The sequence below is a fragment of the Pelophylax lessonae genome (assembly GCF_965119305.1).
Source record: "Pelophylax lessonae genome assembly, chromosome: 8".
In the NCBI taxonomy this organism is placed as follows: domain Eukaryota; kingdom Metazoa; phylum Chordata; class Amphibia; order Anura; family Ranidae; genus Pelophylax; species Pelophylax lessonae.
The window spans coordinates 37,180,115-37,200,892 of NC_138775.1; the positions used below are offsets into that span (position 1 = coordinate 37,180,115).

The 20,778-nt window shown below is 44.0% G+C and overlaps 1 protein-coding gene across 2 annotated transcripts in view; it reads right to left on the reverse strand.

Moving 5' to 3' along the window:
• LOC309561162 (SRSF protein kinase 3-like) overlaps positions 1-18,303 on the reverse strand; it is a 59,128-nt gene extending 40,825 nt beyond the window's left edge. For both annotated transcript variants that reach the window (XR_014225548.1, XM_082264909.1), the window contains exons 1-2: positions 18,118-18,303; positions 3,783-3,870 (exon numbers count right to left, since the gene is read on the reverse strand). Coding sequence is in view for 1 of the 2 variants with exons in the window: in XM_082264909.1 (XP_082121035.1) it covers positions 3,783-3,870; positions 18,118-18,252 (223 nt within the window). In the remaining variant the exon portion in view is untranslated. The remainder of the gene's footprint in view (positions 1-3,782; positions 3,871-18,117) is intronic.
• Between the last annotated feature and the right edge of the window lie 2,475 nt (positions 18,304-20,778).

A 20,778-nucleotide genomic window follows, 5' to 3' on the forward strand; every position in this document is an offset into this window, starting at 1 on the left:
TTGGATGTGATGTCAGCAGCCCCAACAGATGGTGGGAACCCCTGTAACGGCAACAGCAGGTGCAGATCCTACTCATGAGCAGAGACCATACCAAAAGGGTCCCCAAGAAACTGTCATTTGGCTAAATCCTCCACCATAAAAAAAAATAAAAAATGATAAAAAATGAATTATTTATATTCTGCCCAAATTGGAAATGACTAAATACTCGTCTCTTCTGGCCTCTTAGACCATAGAGAATATAGGGAACATTTTGGTCCCCGATCAGCTCCTTGATCAGCCAGCGGAACTGCCGGCATTAGTCCCAGGCTCCCCGGTAGGATAGGCGAGGCCAGGGAGACACTGGACTAATTAAGTCGCTAGGATCGCTTTTACATTTTAGAGCATCTCTGGCTCTAAAAGAAGATACTAGAGTCATGACTGCAGCTGCAGCCATGGTCTTGGTATAACCACTCAAATCAGTACATTGTTTGGCAAGTGGCTAATCATGTTAGACCCCTTTAACACTTGTATGATCCTAAAGTTGCACAACTTTGATGCGACTTGAAGCAATGCCTGTGTAATCTTGAGGTCTATGGACCTCAAGCCCCATCAAAGTCGGACCAATCGGAGATACTACTACTCTGAAGTCGCACAAATATGAAAGGTACTCATTGGAAATCATGGGGTATGACTTGTCATGCGATTTTGCAGTCCCAAGTCACAGGACAAGTTGCATAAGTGTGAAAGGGACCTAAGGGCCGGTTCACACTGTAGCAATGTCAGACATCGCATGTGATTTGCACTGCACTGCTGTGCAAATCACATGCGATGTCTGTGCGATGCAAATTTAGCCATACAGATTGTATGGCTGAATTTGCATCGTATTCGGACCAAACTCATGCAGGACCCTTTTTTTGGTCCGCACCAGAATCAAATCACATGGGTGTCACATGGGATCCAATTCATGTCTGAATTGACGGTTCGCACTAGGATATGCAAACTGATCTAGGGTGTCATTAACTTTGTATTGACACTCCCAGCAGTTCGCATATGGCAGTGGAACTGCCTGCGAGTCCGGTGGGACGCAGTGGATTTGCAGGGTTCCCGCATCGCACCAATGTGAACCGAGCCTAAATCCTCAATCATGCAGATAACATGAGGTTTTTACAAACAGACCCACCAGCTTCAGCTTTCACTGTGTGTCATAGAGAGATAGAACAGGCTACAGCTGTCACAGTGCAATACAATTTTGTTAAAAAATAATCAACATTTTTCATACATTTTTCGGCTGATAAAAAAACAAAAAAAAAAACAAGACATTTATTAAAACAGTGTTTCAAACAAAATGTCCTCTATAACTATTTAAAAAAATATTAAGGTTGGCAAACTAATCATAGAGGTACTGATGAGTTACCCAACGCATAATGATGCTGCTAAATTTGATCTCGGGACCTATGCAGCAGTGACCTCTGGTCATGACATGGTTACATCTACAATACCAACCTTTCGTTCCCTCCTCATATTCAGATCATCATCCCCTCTATGACTACACTTTAGGCCCCGTTCACACCTGAGCGATTTTCTGCTTGAAGCGCGTAGCTCTAAAACGCTCAACAAGCCAAATGCCATCAATTTCAATGGCCCTTGTTCACATCTGAGCATTTTGTTGCCTGAAGCACAATGCCTGTCGTGCAAAAAAGTACACTGAGCGTTTTAAGGGCATTTTGGCGTTCGTAATCCGCTCAAACAGCAGTTCTCCACCCCTAAATTCCTGAAGCTGCAAAACGTTTCTAAAACACTTAAGGCTACGTTCACATGTTGGCGTAGCCGACCGCGGCAGAATCACCGCGATTCTGCCCACAATCCGGAAATCATTGCAAATCGCGGGACACCTGTGCGTTGCCGTTGATTTGCAATGGCACCCCAAACGCTGTGCGATGTTGCCACGATTTCCGCCTGCCGAATCGCGGTAACATCGCGCAAACAAAATCGCGGGTCTCATGACGTCAACGAAGGGTACAAGAGCTTCTTTGGGGGGTCATGCGACCCGCGATTTTGTTTGCACGACGTTACCGCGATTCGGCAGGCGGAAATCGCGGCAACATCGCACAGCGTTTGGGGTGCCATTGCAAATCAACGGCAATGCACAGGCGTCCCGAGATTTGCAATGATTTCCGGATCGCGGGCAGAATCGTGGTGATTCTGCCGTGGTCCGCTGCGAAACATGTGAACGTAGCCTTAATCACTTCCCGCCCAAGGCTGTCATATGACGTCTTGGACTTTGAGTGGAGATATCTGAATGATGGGTGCAGCTGCAGGTATCATTCAGATATCATATTGTTCAGCCAGCGATTCCCTGTACTGTAACAACAATCATAGCTGCAGTTCAGCCTCTTGATTGTTTTTACAGGCGGTGGGAGGGAATGTTAATCCGCCTCCCGCCCCCCCCCTGCCGGTGCTTCTACTGGCTCGCCCGTGCAATCGGCAAGCTGGAGAAGGAATCTGCGGGTGACGGAAGTTCACCATAGAGAATATCGGTGACCAGATGGTCCACAACAGTCACTATGACCTTTGGAGGCTCGGGCGTGACGTTATGACGTCACATCCGGCTTGGCAGAAGTAAACACTGCCGTGTACTCGGCTGGTAAGAACGAGATGTTTTTCTTTTATCTCAGTCTTTCCTACCTAGAGGAAAGATCTTGTAGACCCCAGATCTCACTTTAAAGAGGACTTATCATACCGTAATCCTTTTACATGGGATGTTTATATTCCTTGTAATAGGAATAAAAGTGATCAAAAAAAAAAAAATTTAAAGGGAAAGTGTAAAAATAAAAAAAATGTAATAAAATTTGAAGCTCTCCCGTCCCCCCATGCTTGCACGCAGAAGCAAATGCATACGTACGTCGCGCCCACATATGTAAACAGCATTCAAACCACACAAGTGAAGTATGGACGTGAACATTAGAGCGAGAGCAACAGTTTTAGCCCAAGACTTCTTATGTAACTCTAAACTGGTAACCTGTAAAAAGGTTTAAAGCGTTGCCTATGGATTACCGAAGTTTGGTACCATTGCAGAAGTCTGCGCAGATTAAAGCGTGACATGTTAGATATCTATTTACTCTGCGTAACATCATCTGTCCCATTTATACAAAAAAAATTGGGCTAAAAATCGCTAATCACCGCCATTACTAGTAAAAAAAAAAAAATTAATAAAATGACATAAATCTTTCCCCTATTTTGTAGACGCGATAACTTTTGCACAAACCAATCAATATACTCTTATTGGGATTTTTTTTACCAAAAATATGTAGCAGAATACAAATTGGTCTAAAATTATGAAAAAAATTGTTTTTTAATTTTTTTTTTAATGGGAATGTTATATAGTGAAAAATATATATATATATTTTTTTTCAGAATTGTCGCTCTTTTTTTGTTTATAGCGCAAAAAATAAAAATCGCAGAGGTGATCAAATACCACCAAAAGAAATCTCTATTTGTGGGGGGAAAAAAATAACATCAATTTTATTTGGGTACAGCGTCGCATGACTGCGCAACTGTCAGGTAAAATAACGCAGCGCCGAATCACAAAAAAAATGGCCTGGTCATTAAGGGGAAAAACCTTCCGGTCCAGAAGTGGTTAAAAGGGAACAAAAATGGACTGCAATTTCCATGAGGCATCTCAAGCATTTCAGATGCTAATGGCTTGCAAGGACCTCCGACCCCATGAAAACCTGAGCTGGGTCAAATGCAAATAAAATAAATTCCCCCATAGCCAATCGCCTCCAAGTGCTCTGATGACCTACCTTGGCAATATTCTGCAGGATTCTCCTGGTCCAGATCTTTAGTAGACATAGTGAACGGTGTATTTGCCTCTAAGCAGGATGCTTGCCCCTGAAACACAAGCATTTAGTACACATTAGTCTGTACATCCACTTACATTGCCTCATATGATATTCTGTGAGTTGATCACTACCATGTCTGTCTGTCGATGCCCTCCCCTCTTGTCCCCTTTCGACCTGTCCTCAGGTCCCTGACAAGTCAGAGATGTGCCAGGCCTGTGGAGAAGTTTGGCATTTCCTTCTGGCTCGGGGAAGCTCAGATGTTTAAGCGAGGATAGTGCTAATAGAGAAGGCAGTGATGTCAAGCTGACCTGCCTAGCCCCTGTGCCCTGGCGGGCATCCAGTTTTTACAGCGAGAGGCTTTCTGATTCTGCAGGATAAGGAGTGGAGAGGGATTTTCCAGATGTACTCTAGAATCTTTTCTTTCATTAGTGAGGAATTAGAGAAATGGACGCTTGGCAAATGAAACGGTTGTAAAGATGTTGTAAATCCTAACTGGATGACATTGTTTTCTGCAACAGTGTGTACCATTAGGAATCTTTTTCGACACACTTAGCCCCCGTTCACACTAAGGCGACCTGTGAGGCGACCTGGTCGCCTCACAGGTCGCCGTAGGTCGCCTTCCATAGGGAAGCTGCAGGCCCGTTATAATAGGAGCGACACAAGTCGCTCCGACTTAGAAAAAGGGTCCGGAGCTTCTTTGGGGCGACCCGGAGGCGACTGCCATAGACTTCAATGTTATGAAGTCCGTGGCGGCCGCTCTGAGGTCGCGACGCGCTGCTCGCACCGCCACCCGAAGTCGGATCGCCCCTATGTGAACTGGGCCTAATACAATGATAAATGCTAAAAATATGCACTGTCACTGTACTATTGACACTGGCTGGGAAGGCATTAAACATCTAGGGCGATCAAAGGGTTAAATGTGCGCCTAGCCAGTGTTTGTGTGTACTATGTGTGGTGCATTTACTAAGGGAAGTGATGGATTTTCTTTCCCTGCAAAGCAAAGAAAATCCATCATGAAATGAATAGATCCCACGAGCAACCAGACTGAGGTTAATTGCTGCGAGCACTCCACGATCTCATAAGTGCATAAACATTATATCCAAAAAAAACATTAATTGCGCAGCATTTTTTGGATATAAAGAAAATCCATCACTCCCCCCCAATCAGGATGGAGCTCTGCTTTGTTTACATAGGCAGAGCTCCATTTTGTGAGTTTTCCCAATGATTGGCAGGTGCTAGTTACAGTAGTTACATAGTTACATAGTTTGTGAGGTTGAAAAAAGACATCAGTCCATCCAATTCAACCTATGATGTGTGTGTGTTTGCTGTTAACCGTACATTGTATACCCCTGTATGTTGTGGTCTTTAAGGTGCCCATCTAATAGTTTTTTGAAACTATCGATGCTCCCCGCTGATACCACTGCTTGTGGAAGAGAATTCCACATCCTTACTGCTCTTACAGTGAAGAACCCCCTGCGTATTTTACATCCATTGGCCGGCACCCGCTGATCAGCTTTTGCTGTGACAAATCACAGCAGAAATCACGCAACAGCGACACAGGCACCTGCACCCTACCCAGGATCAAGTATATTTACGTGATTCTGCACAGCGCAGCTGTCCTGTAGCAGTAAATCTGCTACAGGGCGGTCAGCAATCAGTTAAAGTTATTGTTGTTATCCCTTACATATACCCAGTGAAGTGACTGGTGATGAGAGAAATCCTCCTGTATACGTTGTACCTTTTTTTTCTGCAGTCTTCTTTTCTCCACAGCCATTCAAAGTTCATAATTTATACAGTTTATCTGAGCTTTTAGGAAACAAGGGTTGGAGAGCTGAAGTTACACTTTGCAGAGCTCAGTGAAAAGAGCTCCGAGAGCTGATTGGAGAGAAGTTACACCCCCCCCCCCCAGACAGCACACAGGAACAGAGCTGAGGCTGTCAATCACAGGCTGTGTGCTGGAGATCCCTCCCCTGCCACCTTCTTTCTTTTGGTCTCATGAAAACTTGTCAGAAGTGACTCATGCTGTTAGCAGAGGAACGAAGCAGCAAACAGAAATTACACTTAATTGGGACAGATACACACTGAAGAAGGATATGCTTTGTTCATATTTCATGTATGCCATAAATAAGGAAGACCTTATTTATGAAGAACGCTTACAAGCGCTTGATTTATTCTTCCTGGAGAAGAGAAGAGGGGACATGATAGCGATTTACAAATACCTCAATGGTGATCTCAGCATAGGAAAAAAAATATTCAGTCGCAAGGAATGTAAGAGGACATGTTTCCATACAATGCGATTAGAGGAGAAGCGATTTAACCTAAGGCTACGCAGGGGGTTCTTTACAGTAAGGGCAATTAGATTGTGGAACTCTCTACCACAAATGGTGGTAACTGCGGGGAGTTTGGCTACTTTTAAAAAAACTCTTGGACGTACATCTCAAAGATCATAACATTCAGGGGTATGGGAAATAAATACGCCCACACACACACACCTACACAGGTTAAACTAGATGGACTATTGTCTTTGTTCAACCTCAACTACTATGTAACTATGTAACTAAGTTTGTAGACAGAAATCACATGGGGACCCGGAAATCACATATTTAGGCTGGATATGCTCATTCTTAATGAGCGGCACTTCTCCTGAGCAGGCATTTAATTAATTCTTGAATACTGCAGTGTGACTGACTCCTTTCCTCAAATAAACCTCACAGATAACAGTTCATTTATACACTTCTTCATCCATGCAGCATTTCTGAGCCGGTGCCATGTACCATGCACTGGACTCACCTTATCCCAGTGACACTGCATGCAAGTTAAACTGTTCTTATCCACTCTTAGCATTGACTAGATGTGTATCTCAGGAAGCTCTGTACCATTACTTGTGCTTTAGTACTTCAAAGCCTCACTCCATCTTCCGTGACTTCCAGGCCGGGTCCCTAGCATGCCCCATACCGCAATCAGACCCAAGCTGGGGTACCAATCGCTAGGGAAGGGACCAAGCACACAGGGGCCTTTGCTCCCGGGGACCTGTGTTACCTTTGTCAAGTCACCTCAGCTTCCCGACTGGCTGACTGCTATAATCAGGGCCGCTGATAAGGCAGTACAGCCAGCCCTCCTGTACTGGGCCCAGGCCTCATCAGTTCTGAAAGTCAGCAGCTCTCTGCTCGGGAAGCTGTGAGAACTGAGTGATCGGTGGTGTTCGATTGCTCAGTTCTCATTGTAGAGGCGGCGGGGGACAGATGCAGAATCGGACCGATGCTCAGGCCCGTATTGGCTAATCGGGAGCACCGGGACTTCTGCCGGTGGGCTGGTCGGTGCAAGGGGCGTTCCTCTGGGTTGCCTTACATTTAAAAATGGCGCTGTCCGGCGCCAACATGTCACCGCGCATGCGCCGCCGCCGCTCAGGAAAGGCCATACACGTTCGGCTATTCCCGGGAATAGCCGAACGTTTACGAGATTTCCTGAGCAGCAGCGGCGCATGCGCAATGACGTATTGGCGCCGGACGGCGCCATTTTTAAATCTTTGGCGCCTCTGGAACAAGTAAGTGAGACTCCTCCACAGCCGCACTACCTGCCAAGCCCGCAGCACTGCATCTCCTGTAGTATGCCTGCAGCCCCGCATTCTCCTGTACCATGCCCGCAGCCCTGCATTCTCCTGTACAATGCCCACAGCCCTGCATTCTCCTGTACCATGCCCGCAGCCCTGCATTCTCCTGTACTATGCCAACAGCCCTGCATTCTCCTGTACAATGCCCACAGCCCTGCATTCTCCTGTACCATGCCCGCAGCCCTGCATTCTCCTCTACCATGCCCGCAGCCCTGCATTCTCCTGTACCATGTCCGCAGCCATTGCAAACTTATATTCTGAGGTTTTAATCATATTATTTTAATATAGTCAGTCGGTGGGTCGGTCTAAGGCATGAAAAACCAGGGCTAAAAATTAGTCCCACTCCGGCCCTGCCGCTGCTGCATCCACCTAGGGAAGTATGAAAAAAAAACCATACATCTCTTTTAAGACCCAATCAATGGAAGGAGGTTAAAGAGGAGCTGAAGATTAGAAGCTGTTCCCTAAAAGGCAGGCAGAAGGAAAAGGACTGGTCACTAGAAGTCTGTGGTCTCCCTGCAGCTGAACTTTTCCCATTATTGACATATCATGCCTTGTTCTGCACTGCGTCTGTGTTGAAGCAGCCATCTTGGCAGAGGCAGGGTTCTGCTTTCTCATATCGGAGCCTCCATCAATTATAACAGTGAGCAGAACAGTAATGACCCCACCAAATCTCATTCCAAATCTCCTGGAACTAGTAGTCATAGGCAGGACCTTAAATATTACGCTGCAGTTCTACAGTTATGGGGCTGTAGGAACAGAAGTGCCTAAGCACACTCACATGGTAGGTAGTGCACTGATATTTTTCAAGAGAATTTTCAGACCAAAGGTAGATCTTCTAGGGTGCTGCTTGGTTACAATTCATATTTCTACATATTTTCTAAAATCTCTACCAAACCAAATCTTCAGTTTTTGAGTTTGATTCAATTTTTAAAAATGTTCTAGAACAAAAAGTTGCTTTAGGAGGTTCTGCTGCCACCCTAGCACCCAATCAAAGTCTTTCTTGCATTTGAAGGATGAGTCGTGGGTGTTCCATACAGTTACCTCTACAGCATGGGTCACCATCACACTTCATCCTTCCCCTTTAAGACTTCATCCATATGTTATGAGATCAGACCGTGCAGATTGTACTATTATCTTTAAATTACTTAAAGCTGTCTGCATTTTGCTGGGTTAATCTGCAAATATTACATGTAATCCAAGAGCTCAGCGGTCTCCTATCCCGCAAATCCATGAATGATGTAGATGAGTCTTGTTCAATACAAGTACATGTCAAGGATTAAAGTCAGGGGCATAGGTTTACCCTGGAGGACTTTAATGTGACAAAATAGAGACCTTTAATTCTGTAATTACTGTCACTCTTAGGAAGAGGTACATTGCACATTAACGTGTAAGGAATTATATTATTACAACAGAATTATTTGTAAAGCCAAACTAAGCACCTTCATGGGGTAGTACTATCCAAGGGGTAATAAACTGTTCTCCAGGGTCATTAAAAATGTAATGTAAATGTAAGTAACACTATTAAATTAATTTTGGGTGGAAGTTTCTAAGGGAGCTTTGCCAAGCATTTCAAACATCTGAATGTCTCACTAGCTAATTCCCAATAAATCCCAGTACCTTTATTCTGGAATGGTCCCTAAAGTAAACCTTTTTTTTTTTGTTTTGGATAGCGCAAAGAGGGATTAGAACACCTGTCAGGTGTGTCCCCGTTAGGGAGATTCACCCTCTCTATTTATCCTGGTGACCATCATCACCAGAAGCAAAAGTAAAATAAAATCCAGTATTTTGAATGGTCTTTAGAACAGAAATAGGAGGGAAATCTTCCAATGGAGAGACTAGTTCTAGTGACCATGTTGACTACCATGGCTGCAGACAGGTGAGTATTAGGCTTAAAGGAGGGGTGGGGTAAGGTTTACTTACACATTAGGCCAAATTTACATGGGCGTATTGATCTATATATAAAGGTGTGACAGAATCACTAATAAATCGATCAAACCTGTAACACTAGCAGCGCTAACACAAGACCAATAATCATAAAATTATCAGTGATCAATACAACATATATATATATATGTGGTATAGTAGATAATTCATAGAGTCCACAGAGAACCGCATGCAAACGAATAAAAAATAAGCAAGCACACAACCAAATATTAGATGCAAATAGTCCAATTCCAGGTGTAGAAATCAAAAATTGGTGAGATAGATGTGCAGCTATCTGTAAATCAGTGCGCCTCCACCATCAAGACGTGACACCCCGTCAAAATGGACACTCACCAAACAGACGATCATTAAAAGCCTCTATACGCCAGATGGAATCTCCACCTATGGATCAGTGTGCAGCTGCGGCTTGGCTCACCAAAAGGACTCTGCCTCTCCAAAGGCAATCAGCTCACGCCCAAAACATCATGCAAGTGAAAGCATATAACGGGGACACATAGTGTAATTCCGTACACTTTATTGTAAATAAATATACATCAAGATCCCCGCTCCCATTTAAATGCTACTCACAAGCAAAGAACAAATTCAGGTGTTGCGAATGCATAGAAGAAAAATGCATATCCACCGCTGTTCTCGCGCGCCGACCGCTCGGTACCTAGCAAGCCGGAACTGGCAGCGTGGCATCTTGCATTGCTATGGCGACTGCGTACTCACGCCCTGACGCGTTTCGTCATCACGGACTTCAACTGAGGGCGTGAGTACTGAGTATTGATCTATATCCCCGTGTAAAGGGCTGACTTCAGCATGGACCCTAAACACGCATCCCAGAGTGCAAACCTGTGTGGGTCAAATGCACGGATCAGAACATAGTTTGTCTGAACCTGATCCATGTATTGAGCCCACGCAGATATGCTCTCCAGGATGAGCCTGCACAGAACGTCTGTGAACCCTGGGCGGCTAAAGATGGCCCTTCGGACGGACCTTCAGGTTTGTACACCCATGTGAAGGAGGTCTAAAGACAATCTGTTGCTTCCCTCTACACGAGGCAATACATCTGTATAGCTGTGTTTTTAAATTGTAAAATACATCAATGGACTCTGGCCTCAGGGATACTTTATGGCTTTACCATTACAAGGTGAGAGGCAGCATCTTTGCTTGTTGGTATAACTTGCTGACCCAAAGGCTTTCCCATTTTATGATGGCCCTTTAATACTGGGCTATATCTCTGCTTCATATCAGCAGTTTTATATGTCCAGTTGTAAAGGAATGATTTTCAATGCTTTGCCCACCATCCTGAAATGAGGTATAATTATTTTATTTTTGGGATATTCAATGGATTCTGACTTGAGGATACCATCTCTTCAAAGAAGGGTCCACTGTGCTTTCCACTGGTTCAGTGGAGGACTTTATGGTTCCTTTAATCCTTTTCCACCTAACCTTCTGAACTATGCTTTCCCATTTTCAACTGAACCCCTTTAAAGAAGAATTCCAGGTATGATATATTTTTATATAGTTACAGTTTGGACAGATGCATCTATGTATATACCATACTTGGCCAATGCCTCCGGAAGTCAGAATCATAACCATGCTACTCCAGTGATCTCCACTTGCTTCTGGGTCCTTTACTGAGTGGACAGCCTGATGTATTGGTAATACAGAGGGTCATCCACTTGGCATGGGTGCCATTCAGAGAATGCTTTGCATTTTCTAATTGAATGCAAAGCATTCTCTGATCGGATGAGGTGGAGAGGCAGGGCATTCTCTGAATGGCGAAAGGTACCTGTGCTGAGCAGTTGACCTCCTGTGTTCACAATGCATCAGCACATGAAGCAAGTGGAGATCGCTAGAATACTGTAAAGGTGTCTACTTCTGTGATTTCCAGCTACCAGGGGCATTGGCCAGATATGGTATATACATAGCTACAATGTAACTATATATAAAATATTCATATTCTTCTTTAACCACTTAAGCCCCGGAAGATTTTACTCCCTTCCTGACCAGGGCCTATTTTGCGATTCGGCACTGCGTGACTTTAACGGACAATTGCGCAGTCGTGCGACGCTGTACCCAAACAAATTTGACGTCCTTTTTTTCCCACAAACAGAGCTTTCTTTTGGTGGTATTTGATCACCTGTGCGATTTTTTGATCATGCGCTATAAACAAAAAAAGAGCGTCAATTTTGCAAAAATAACAATATTTTTCACATGTTTTAATATATGAAATTCCCCCCCCCAAAAAATTTTAAAATCTAAATTTTTTAACATTTTCGGCCAATTTGTTTTATGCTACATATGCTTGGTAAAAAAAGAATCACAATAAGCATATTTTGATTGGTTTGCGCAAAAGTTATCGTGTTTACTAACTAAGGGAAAGATTTTTGTCATTTTTGTCATTTTTTTTTTAATGCGTAATGGCAGCGATCTGCGATTTTTTTTGCGGTACTGCGACATTGCGGCGGACAGATCGGACCCTTGACTGAAATTTTTGACACTTTTGGGGGGTACCAGTGACATTACTACAGTAATCAGTGCTATACATATGCACTGTTCTGTAAAATTACACTGGCAGTGAAGGGGTTAACTTTTTTTTGAGAGGGAGGGGCTATGTGTGTCCCTAGGGGCGTGATTCTAACTGTGATTGGCTGTGGCTTGGGATGTATGAACAGTGATCAACGGTTCTACATAGTAGAACCGTATGATCACCATTCATACACTGGGGAGAATGACAGGCGGCTTGTTTACATTAGCCGCCTGCCTTTCTCCCTCTCCACCGACGATCACGAGTGACCGGCGGACTGTCGGGTCCGCCGGTCACACGCGCGGGGGGGTCCGTGACCACTCAGGAGCGGGAGCGCACCTCCAGGGGGTGCGCGCTCGCTCCCTAGACCCTCACAGGCTAGCGACGTAGTACTACGCCGCTCTGCCTGTGAGGGGCTGACCGCCGCAGTAAATAGTCGTGCAACGGTCGGCAAGTGGTTAAGGAGAACTTGATGTCCAATTGTCCATTGCAACATCAAATTAAAATACCACCCAAAATAAATATTTATCAAAAAAAGATTAGCTGGACTATTTTTCAGGGTCTGTGTGACTAGAACTAACCCTCATAAAAGTGTCTTATTCCCATTAGCCAAAATATATTTGAGATTTTTTTTAGTTGATAGGGAGCAGAGATTTAATCCTTTCTCAGGTTTTATAGATCTCTCCAAAGTCTTTTTAAATCAGTGTTAATGACCAATTTTCCCACACCCGATAAGTGGGTGAGTGCTGAAAATAGCCATTGCCCTGTAACCCAACCTCATCAGCCTTCATGTCTGCGGATATGTGATATGTCAAATTCAAGTGACATCGAGGGGTAATTTCAATGGGCCAAACTCGGTGATGACTACAAGATTGCAAAGTGACAGCAGTCCCTGGAATCAGCCAGTATATACTGTACACGGTATTCATCTTTTTAAGTAGTTAACTTCAGATTTGAAAAGTCCTGAAAATTGCAAGAAAAGTGACCAGGTCAAGCATCACCTGCAAAAGTGCAGCCATGTAGGTCAGATGCATTGTCAATCAATGGAAGTATAGTCATTATTATATTACCCACTTGCTTACTGGGCACTTATAACACCTTCCTGACCAGGCCAATTTTCAGCTTCCAGCGCTCTCACACTTTGACAATTGACAATTGCGAGGTCGTGCAACACTGTACCCAAATTAATTCTTTTTCACATAAATATAGCTTATTTTTGGTGGTATTTAATCACCACTGGGTTTTTAAATTTTTTGCTAAACAAAGAAAAAAAGACCGAAAATTTTGAAAAAAAAAAACAAAAGGTTTTTCATACTTTGATAAAAAAAACTTTGCAAACAGGTAATTTTTCTTCTTCCCTGATGGGCACTGATGAGGTGGTACTGACAGGCTGCACTGAAAGGCTGCACTTATAGGCACTGATTAGGTGGCACTGATGAGGCAGCACTGAAGGGCACTGATCAGGAGGCACTGATGAGGCTGCACTGATGGGCACTTATAGGTGGCACTGATGGGCAATGATAGGCAGCACAGAGAGGTGGCACTGATAGGCGGCACTGATAGGCAGCACTGATAAGTGACACTGACGATGAGGCACTGATTGGCAGAACTGATGGTCACTGATAGGTGGCACTGGTGGGCATGGATTAGCAGTACTGATAGGCACTGATAGATGCACTGGTGGACCCTGATTAGCAGCACTGGAGGGCACTAAGTGGACAGATGTCCCTCTAACAGAATCTGGTTAACAGCTTTCTTCTGTAAAGAAAAATTGGCTGACAGCTGATCACGTGGTCAAGTGCCCGTTGTGGTTGGCCCTTTACCCTGCTGCGCTTTAAAGCTGAACTACAGGCACAAAATATTTTATGTAAATACAGTATATTCCTCAATAGCCAGATAAAAATCCACTTTGTATGTACCAAATTCCTTGCCAATCTCAGATATTATTGTGCAAAATTAGTGGTGACATCATTACTGTTTAGTGCATAGCCTGTGCAGAGAGCAGAGGTTTGGGAGGGACCCAGCAGGCTCCACCTACTACAGGCTGCCTGCAGAAAATGACAGGAGGGGGCGGAGACAAGACCAGTCACCCTGCACATAAAGAGAGAGTAGGAGGGACAGGTCTTTATGACACCCATCCAATAAACAGGTAGTGAGGAATAGTCACCTAAATGAGGACACAAGTAGCATAAAAAGATGCCAGAAGTTGTAACGCTTCCTTGTTCTATCCAAAATGGCAAAACAAGTTTTGGCTACAGTTGAGCATTTATTCTCAATGTCAGTTTGAGCCTTCTTATGTGATAAAACATGTTGAGAAGCAATGCCGGCTATCCTTATCTCAATTCATAATGCTGGGAAACCTTTACTGGTGACAGCTCAGTATTTGACACTTGACGATATTTATTTTCTGGTTGCGGCACAAGTAACGCGAGCACAGTACTCAGAAAAAAAATGTTGATTGATTTAATGAAATTCTGAGTAACTCATTTAATACCCGGCTTTCTAGTCATCGCTGTGATCTGGAACACGCTGCTCTGAAGCCGAAACCTCGTGTCACAGGGCAAAGTGATATCAACTTCACCAAAAGGTTTTATGTGGACAAAAACTCCATTGCAAAAGTGGGATAAAGACTGTAAAGTTGTAAAATCATGGAAGAAACTTATGCTGGCCATACACTATACCAAAAGTCGGCCAAAATTCGGTCATTTTGACAGTTCTTTAGTTTTTCGGCCAGTTAACCACTTCTGGACCGGAAGATTTTCCCCCTTAATGACCAGGCCATATTTTGCGATTCAGCACTGCGTTACTTTAACGGAAAATTGCGCGGTTGTGCATCGCTGTACCCAAAAAAAAAATTGATGTCCCAAATAGAGCTTTCTTTTGGTGGTATTTGATCACCTGTGCGTTTTTTATTCTTTGCGCAATAAACAAAAAAAAAAGCGACAATTCTGAAAAAAAATATATATTTTTCACTTTCTGCTGTATAACATTCTAAAAACAAAAAAATTAAAAAAAATCAAATTTTTTTACATTTTAGGCCAGTTTTCTGCTACATATATTTGGTAAAAAAAAAAATCGCAATAAGCATATTTTGATTGGTTTGCGCAAAAGTAATCGCATCTACAAACTACGGGAAAGATTTATGTCATTTTTATTGTTTTTTTTTTTATACTAGTAATGGCGGCGATCTGCGATTTTTTGCGGGACTGCAACGATGCGGCGGACAGATCGGACCCCTAACTGACATTTTTGACACTTTTGGGGGGACCAGTGACATTACTACAGTAATCAGTGCTAAAAATATGCACTGTTACTGTAATAATGACACCGGCAGGGAAGGGGTTAACACTGTGGGTGATCAAGGGGTTAAATGTGAGCCTAGGGGAAGGATTCTAATTGTAGGGGGACGTGGCTTGTGAAATGATCATAGACACCTGTGATCCTATATAGAAGGATCACGGGAGCTCTGTGATCATTCCAGAGAGAAGAACGGTCAGCTGTGTTTACAACAGCCGTCCGTCCTTCTCTCTCAGCGGGGAACGATCGCTGGTGTCAGGCGGCAATTGAAGCCCCCTGCCCCATGCATCGGCTTTCCCTAATTGCTTCTAAGCGACCGACGTAGGTCTACGTCAGTTTGCCTGGGAGAGCCACACTGCCGCAGTAAAAAGGCGGCGTGTGGTCGGCAAGCGGTTAAAGGGTGCCTTGACTGAAAAAAGGTGGAGAAACACCGCTTTAGACAATTGAAAATGCTCATTATCTCCCCCTAGTGAGACCCCACACAATCTAATTATTGTCTCATTATATAAAGTGTACCGGTTTATGCTGGGTCTGCCCCTATAGCAGCCAATCAAAAATCTTTTTTTTACACATCACTAATGCCTGGTACACACAATCAAATAATCGTCCGAAAAAAATCGCTTTCCAATTGATCGCACGATAATCTGATCGTTAGTACACAGCCTTTGACAGCCAATCACCAAATTTCATCCAACAAAATCCGAAGGGACAAACACGAAATTTTTTTTTACATAGTTACATAGTAGGTGAGGTTGAATAAAGACAATAGTCCATCCAGTTCAACCTGTGTAGGTGTGTGTGGCTGTAATCATCTCACATACCCCTGAATGTTCTGATCCTTGAGATGTAAGTCTAAGAGTCTTTTGAAAGCCACCATACTACCCGCAGAAACCACCTCTTGTGGTAGAGAATTCCACAATCTTGTAGCCCTAACAGTAAAGAACCCCCCACGTTGCCTGAGGTTAAAACGCTTCTCCTCTAATCGCATTGTATGCCCTCGAGTCCTCATGCAATCCCTTCGAATGAACAGCTTTTTTTCTAAGCTGGGATCCCCATTAAGATATTTATAAATTGCTATCATGTCCCCCCTCAGACGTCTCTTCTCCAGGGAGAATAAATCGAGCGATTGTAGACGCTCTTCATAGTCAAGGTCCTCCAATCCCCTAATTAGTTTAGTTGCCCTTCTCTGGACTCTCTCCAGCTCCAACACATCCCTCCTGAGGACTGGCGACCAGAACTGGACAGAATACTCCAGATGCGGTCGGACCAGAGTTTTATGATAGCCTAGCGAATGACAATCAGTACAGTAGGGGCCTGCCAAAAAATCGGTAGACAAAGACCGCGCATGATCAGAAACAGGAAAATAACCCGGAAAAATCCTGGCTGCCATTGTTTTTGTTTTGCACTATCCGATACGTAGCTACGCAACCAGGAAGCTTTTCCAGAATCGTACGAAGAAAATTATACGTTTAGTACGCATTGTTGAATTTGATACTAGTATCATGCGACGAAATACGAATGGTAAGTCATCCGATTACCTGATCGTGTGTATGAGGCATAAGGCTCTGTTTACATCATAGGAGTGCGCATGCAGTTTCGTGCGTCCCATGTACGGCAGCCTATTCATTTTAACCGGTTGCCGACTGCTTACCGAATATTTACTGCGGCAGTGTGGCTCTTCCAGGCAAACCAACGTAGGGCTAGGTTGGTCGCTTGGAGGCAGCTAGGGGACGAGTGCGCGCCGCCGCCAGCGCTTCCACCTCCGGTCGTCAGCGGGGAAACCGCCTGACACCCGCGATCGCTCCCCGCTGAGAGAGAAGGACGGCCAGCTCTTGTAAACACAGCCGACCATTCTTCTCCCTGGAATGATCACAGAGCTCCTTTGATCCTTCTATAAAGGATCACATGTTTCTATGGTCATTCCACAAGCCACGCCCCCACAGTTAGAAACACGCCCCTAGGTACACATTTAACCCCTTGATCACCCACAGTGTTAACCCCTTCCCTGCCAGTGTCATTATTACAGTAACAGTGCATATTTTTAGCACTGATTACTGTAGTAATGTCACTGGTCCCCCCAAAAGTGTCAAAAATGTCAGTCTGATCTGTCCGCCGCAAAAAATTGCAGATTGCCCGGTATTACTAGTAAAAAAAAAAAAAACCCAATAAAAATGACATAAATCTTTCCCATAGTTAGTAGATGCGATAACTTTTGTGCAAACCAATCAAAATAGGCTTATTGTGATTTTTTTTTTTACCAGAAATATGTAGCAGAAAACAAATTGGCCTAAAATGTTAAAAAAAATTTAGATTTTTAAATTTTTTTTATGGGAATGTCATATAGCAGAATGTGACAAATCTTGTTTTTTTTTTTTTTTCAGAATTGTCGCTCTTTTTTTGTTTATAGCGAAAAAAATAAAAATCGCACAGGTGATCAAATACCACCAAAAGAAAGCTCTATTTGTGGGAAAAAAAGGGCATCAATTTTATTTAGGTACAGCGTTGCACGCCCGCGCAATTGTCCGTTAAAATAACGCAGTGCCGAATCGCAAAATAGGGCCTGGTCATTAAGGGGGCAAATCCTTCCGGTCTTAAAGTGGTTAAGAATGAATGGCTCTGCAAAAGGGCATAGCGTTTCTGTGCCTTGGGGAAAATGGTGCGATTTTGCGCGCGTTCCCGCAATGCGCAAATGTGAACGTACCCTAGGCACAACAAATCACTATCTATTATCATGCATAAAAATTTTTATGTGCTCTCCTAGCTAAGTTCAATTCATAAAGCAGCACAAAAACCACATTAATAAATATTAACCAATCAGATTTGACCCTAGTGTTGTCAGATAATTGGCAGAGCTCTTCTAATTGGTTGGTATGGATTTGCAGGAATAGATGAATTGCTTTATTAAAGGTTTTCTTCCAGAAAAGACTCACAATTGAGATGCTCAGGGTGTCCAGAGCTCCGTCTGCAGCCGGTAAATGGGATGTTTCTTGCTGCATGCGCTCGGTGCTCCCTATAATGAGTTCTGCAAAGTCCCAGAGCTGGAATGAGGCAGCCATACAGTTCATAGAAGGGCAGTGAGCAGAGACTTCCTATGAAGGGGAATGTGGTAGGGAAGGAGAGGTGGGATCAATTTCAAATCATGTTTAAAACTTATGTCCATTGGTGGGAAAGTTATTTTTTTTGGGGGGGGGGGGGGGGTTGGGGGCGATCATAAAGTTTTGACAGCTGCGGACTGATCTGGTTACTGTCATCCTATGATCGCACCTGTTTTAACCCTTATATTTCCAGTGCTTCTAGAGCAGCAGCTGTATTCCACCCCTCATCCTATTTAACCATTTCTTAAATTTAGCACACAACATTTTTTTAGGGGGGGGGGTTAACTATTTAAAGGGACATTACCACCTGTGCTATTTTAAGTGGCAATTGCGTGGTCATGCAATGCTGTACCCAAACAAAATTTGTATTTTTTTTTTTTTTTTTATACAAATATGTTGCATTACTTATATAGGATACCACTACGATTACAAAATAGAGCTTTCCTTTGGTGTTATTTGATCTCTTTTATTTTTTTAAAAAGGAAGTAAAGTCCCTAAAAATCGCTGAATCGTCTGTAGAAAGTTCTGCACACACTATATGGAAATCGTACGAACATTCTTTGGACGAAAATGTTCGCCAGATTTTCTTATAGTGTGTATGAGCCTTTACTCCTAACTCCTAATCCACTTATGTGCATAAAAGACACCTGTCCACAGAATCTTACTTCCATTCAAACCTCACCATCATTTTTCTTTTTTTAGCCCGTGGTGTGTGAAACACACTCAGAAGACTTACACCCGGTGCATAAAAAAGTGCACACACGCAAAACATGAGACACACAAAAAGTGCACAAGGTGTACACATAGCCCTCCTCTGAAGAGGAAGGGCCCTAACCCTGATCCCCCGGGGCGCGAAGCTCCTGACGGGGCCGGAGGTACTCACTTTGGTCCGCCCAACCGAAGCCAGGCAGACCCCGTTCTCCAGGGGGACTGCCGAAACAGCCCACCCCAAGTACTTGGTGGGGCTCCCCCGAAGGGAGACCCCATGAGAGAGGGCGAACTAAGCCAGAAGGCCATGTCCACCCCCTCCCAAGACTTTCAGGGCAGGCCCGAGGACCTACGCCGTACTAATCGTGCAAAGTGACAACCAAAAAGGACAAATGTGAACACACAACTAAGAAAAAAGAGTGGGGAAGGGGAAGTGGAGAAGTGCTGGGTAGTGTCAAAGTGCGAGACCTTGACAGGCCCCCCGGCCAGGAATAAAAAATTCCTCTGGTGCTGGCCAAAAGGCCCGTCCCAAGAGGCAGGTGCGGAAAAAGTGTGATGGTGCAGTGACCAAGGGGCCAAAAAACTCAGGTGAGCTGCCCCACACCAGTGAGAATTGAGGCACCCCAGGGGCACAAACACCATGGGCTTTTTTGGGTCTCGGCCCCTGGCCAGACCCAGTGTAGCCCTTACCTACCAGGAGGCTTGGAACGTAGACAGCTTAGGGAGAGCCTGCCTTCAACTGGGGACAAGCCTTTTGCAAGGCCAGATTCAACCCAGGAGGAAAGCCCTCCCACCGCCATCCCAATTCCTTACCAATTACATCCAGGAGCAATACAAGCCGGCCTCCATGATGAACCAGCTCTCTTGCTCCCTTCAAACTGATAGGGGGCGGATCCCATTCAAATCAGAAGGCAATGGACCCATCCAGCTTTCTCTGACAGTGCCTACTTCCCGGTCATCAAGGTCCATACCAACTGATAAGAACAGATACTACACTTGATCTTAGCCAAAAGGCCGAGAAGCAGAAGATTAGCACAAAAAGCTACTTTTTTTTTGTTATTATTTATTTTTGTTCTATAGTTACAATACAGTAATTAAGATATACAGTGGGTACGGAAAGTATTCAGACTCCCCTACATTTTTCACTCTTTGTTATATTGCAGCCATTTGCTAAAATCATTTAAGTTCATTCTTCTTCCTCATGAATGTACACATAGCACCCCATACTGACAGAAAAACACAGAATTGTTGACATTGTTGCAGATTTATTAAAAAAGAAAAACTGAAATATCACATGGTCCTAAGTATTCAGAACCTTTGCTGTGACACTCATATATTTAACTCAGGTGCTTTCCATTTCTTCTGATCATCCTTGAGATGGTTCTACACCTTCATTTGAGTCCAGCTGTGTTTGATTATACTGATTGGACTTGATTAGGAAAGCCACACACCTGTCTATATAAGACCTTCCAGATCACAATGCATGTCAGAGCAAATGAGAATCATGAGGTCAAAGGAACTGCCTGAAGAGCTCAGAGACAGAATTGTGGCAAGGCACAGATCTGGCCAAGGTTACAAAAAGATTTCTTCTGCACTTAAGGTTCCTAAGAGCACAGTGGCCTCCATAATCCTCAAATGGAAGACGTTTGGGACGACCAGAACCCTTCCTAGAGCTGGCCGTCCGGCCAAACTGAGCTATCGGGGGAGAAGAGCCTTGGTGAGAGAGGTAAAGAAGAACCCAAAGATCACTGTGGCTGAGCTCCAGAGATGCAGTCAGGAGATGGGAGA